This window comes from Gobio gobio (assembly GCF_949357685.1).
Source record: "Gobio gobio genome assembly, chromosome: 22".
In the NCBI taxonomy this organism is placed as follows: Eukaryota; Metazoa; Chordata; class Actinopteri; order Cypriniformes; family Gobionidae; genus Gobio; species Gobio gobio.
This window is the reverse complement of record NC_137118.1, coordinates 32,776,666-32,779,527: the sequence shown is the minus strand read 5'-3', so window position 1 is coordinate 32,779,527 and position 2,862 is coordinate 32,776,666. Positions and strand designations below refer to the sequence as shown.

At 36.3% G+C, this 2,862-nt stretch overlaps 1 protein-coding gene across 1 annotated transcript; it reads left to right on the top strand.

Moving 5' to 3' along the window:
• Nucleotides 1–660: 660 nt before the first annotated feature.
• On the top strand, nucleotides 661–1,641 carry LOC307118720 (olfactory receptor 6N1-like; the record flags this gene model as incomplete). Its single annotated transcript, XM_079804440.1, has 1 exon — nucleotides 661–1,641. One exon carries the CDS (start codon nucleotides 661–663, stop codon nucleotides 1,639–1,641), a length of 981 nt encoding a protein of 326 aa, XP_079660566.1.
• Between the last annotated feature and the right edge of the window lie 1,221 nt (nucleotides 1,642–2,862).

The following is a 2,862-nucleotide window of genomic DNA, read 5'->3' as shown; positions in this document are numbered from 1 at the left end:
CATATAAAACATGTGAAATATTCCCCTTACTCTGATATTTATGAAAAATATCACTTTCTTTTGAAAATGGTTCAACCTAAAATGTAAAGGACTCTACTGAGATATGGCTCCTGCATACCTGTGTGTTGTTGTTTTTTTTACTATAAGCTATATTTGGAAAAACGTTGTTGAAGTCCTAGGTTTACTAGCTTGATCACGGGTGCTTGGAAACCATGACGTATCTGTCTCACAATATAATATAAAAGGCAGTATTTCTGTCATATGTTTATCTGGATGAGAGGAACATCTCAGACAGTTTATTATATGGCATTTTAAAGTACTCTAATTTGAATTTAAAAAAAATGTAAGGACCTAAAGAAGTATTAATTTATATAAATTATATAAAGTAATATAAATTATTTTAAATATCTTACTTTTTTGTTCTTAAGAATGCAGGAAACTCTTTTTATATTTTTGTTAAAACTATACTTCGACTTTCTGAGTTTTCAACACCTGGCCGTTACAGACACTGTTTGCATCTTTCTGCCATTTTCCTTCACAGGAGCTTTTTTTCTGTGCATTTATGAGTACATTGAGGCTCTAATTGATTTCATTTTTTCATCTATACAAACAGTATATTAAAATATTTTTTTCTGTATGTTAGGAATTGGGTGACTTAAAATGGCGAATGAAAATTTTACTGTAAAAAATGTAGACAGCTTTATAATCACTGGATTTGATCACCTGCAGAACCAAAAGCTCCTTGGAATTCTCATCTTAATAACCTATATGCTCATAATGCTTGGGAACAGCATCAATCTGTGTATCATCTTGACTGACAGACATTTACACAAACCAATGTACATATTAATCTGTAATCTAGCTGTTGTTGACATAATGTACTCCTCTACCTGCTGCACAACCATGATCTCAGTGTTGCTAGCTGAGATTAAAACTGTGTCATACTACTCTTGTATCTCAAGGACATACCTCTATCATCTTGGTGATTTCACAGAGTGCATGGCTCTGACATTAATGGCAATTGACCGACTTGTTGCTATTAGGCTTCCTTTAAGGTATCACAGCATTGTAACAAATTTTCGAATCCTTCTGCTTATTTGTGTGACCTGGATCGCTGGTTTTGCTGTTATAGGTTTTGTGATATCAGTGGTAGACAGTGTCCCATACTGTCAGCCTGTCATCAAATATGTGTTTTGTGAGTATGCTTCCATGATCAGAGCAGCTTGTGTTAATCCTGAACCCTATTTTTTCTTACCTGTAATGTTAAGTTTGTGGCCAATGTGTGGACAATTTCCCTTTATAATGTGCACATATGCTGTTTTGGCATACAGTGTGACCAAACTCTCCAACAACTCAGGCAGAAAGCAAATGATCAACACTTGTTCGAGTCACCTAATTGTTCTGCTCAGTTTTTATGCACCAAAGCTGCTCACTGGCTTACTAACTCGAATAGGAGTTATGCTAAATTTAACAGAACGGAATGCAATTTTGATTGTGGCCTCTCTAGTTCCTCCCTTGATAAACCCCACTGTTTATTGCACGAGGACTAAAGAAATCAGGAAACGATTAGCAGATGTATTTTTGCGCAAAAAAATTGTACCAAATCATTTAAAGTCAATATCAATAGCTTTATCGTCTTAATTCTGATTGTGATGTTGCTGTTGCTTGTTTTGATAATGTGTTTTGTGATGCTGTTGTTGCTCATTTTAGATACTATACGCCAATGCATACGCATGATGTTGAATTGTTTGTTTTCAAATAAAGTAAAAGAAAAATAGGGAAATGTTTGAAGCTCTGCTTATCTTTAAAATGACAGTATTGGCGTACATTTAAAATCCAATGTTAAATAAAGACTTTCTCTGATTTGACAAATACCTGTTAAACAAAACTATTTGTAGATACATTGTATATATATATACACATATATGTATGTGAAGCATGAACAATACTATTTATGTGAAGCATAAATAATATAAATAATCATAATAAACAAAATTCTGTTGTCCCTTAGACCGTTTAATTATTGATTCTATTAAAACATCTGTGCACTGGGATCTAAATCACTTATCTGCTCAGCTATTAATGGATGATTATGAGGCCCCTTGTGTAAGGAAAAAAAAATGTGTCCCATTGTTCATACATTGTAGATGTGTCCCAATATTGGGCAAGCTTAGCTAGCTAACTAAATGTAGCTAGATATAATATCTCAAGGTGAACACATACCTTTAGGCTAGGGGTCTAAAAACAAAAAAATTAATTCAGGAATCTTGGTGTGATTCTGGAGTCGGACCTTAGTTTCAGTAGTCATTTAAAAGAAAACTAAATCAGCCCACTATCATCTCAAATATATTGCAAGAATAAGATGCTTTGATTCCAGTCAAGACTTAGAGAAACTCATGCTTTCATCACCAGCAGGATATTATGATAGACTCCTCGCTGACCTTCCCCAAAAGACAATAAGAGAGCTGCAGCTCATACAGAACGGTGCTGCCAGGATTCTGAGCAGAACCAGAAAATATGAACATATCACAGCAGGTCTTTACAATGGCTTCCAGTTCTGCCAGAAAGACTCGGGAGAATAAATACTGTGACAATTATCCATTTATTAACAACCCAGCAAGCAATAAAGTATATTGGCATAGGCCCCGTCCGTAGCTCGCAATCTGAGGGTCCGGACTCTGCATATCCTGCCTGAAGACGAAGGCAGAGGCGCAGCCGACCCCCACGTGAGGTATGGAAGGGACCATCCTGGTGGTGGTGGGGTGGATGTAGGGAAGGATTTGACTTGGAGGTGGTGGGGAGGATGGCGGTGAATGGGAGCGTCAGCATCTGCGAACTCAGACATGAGTAAGTACCGATCTT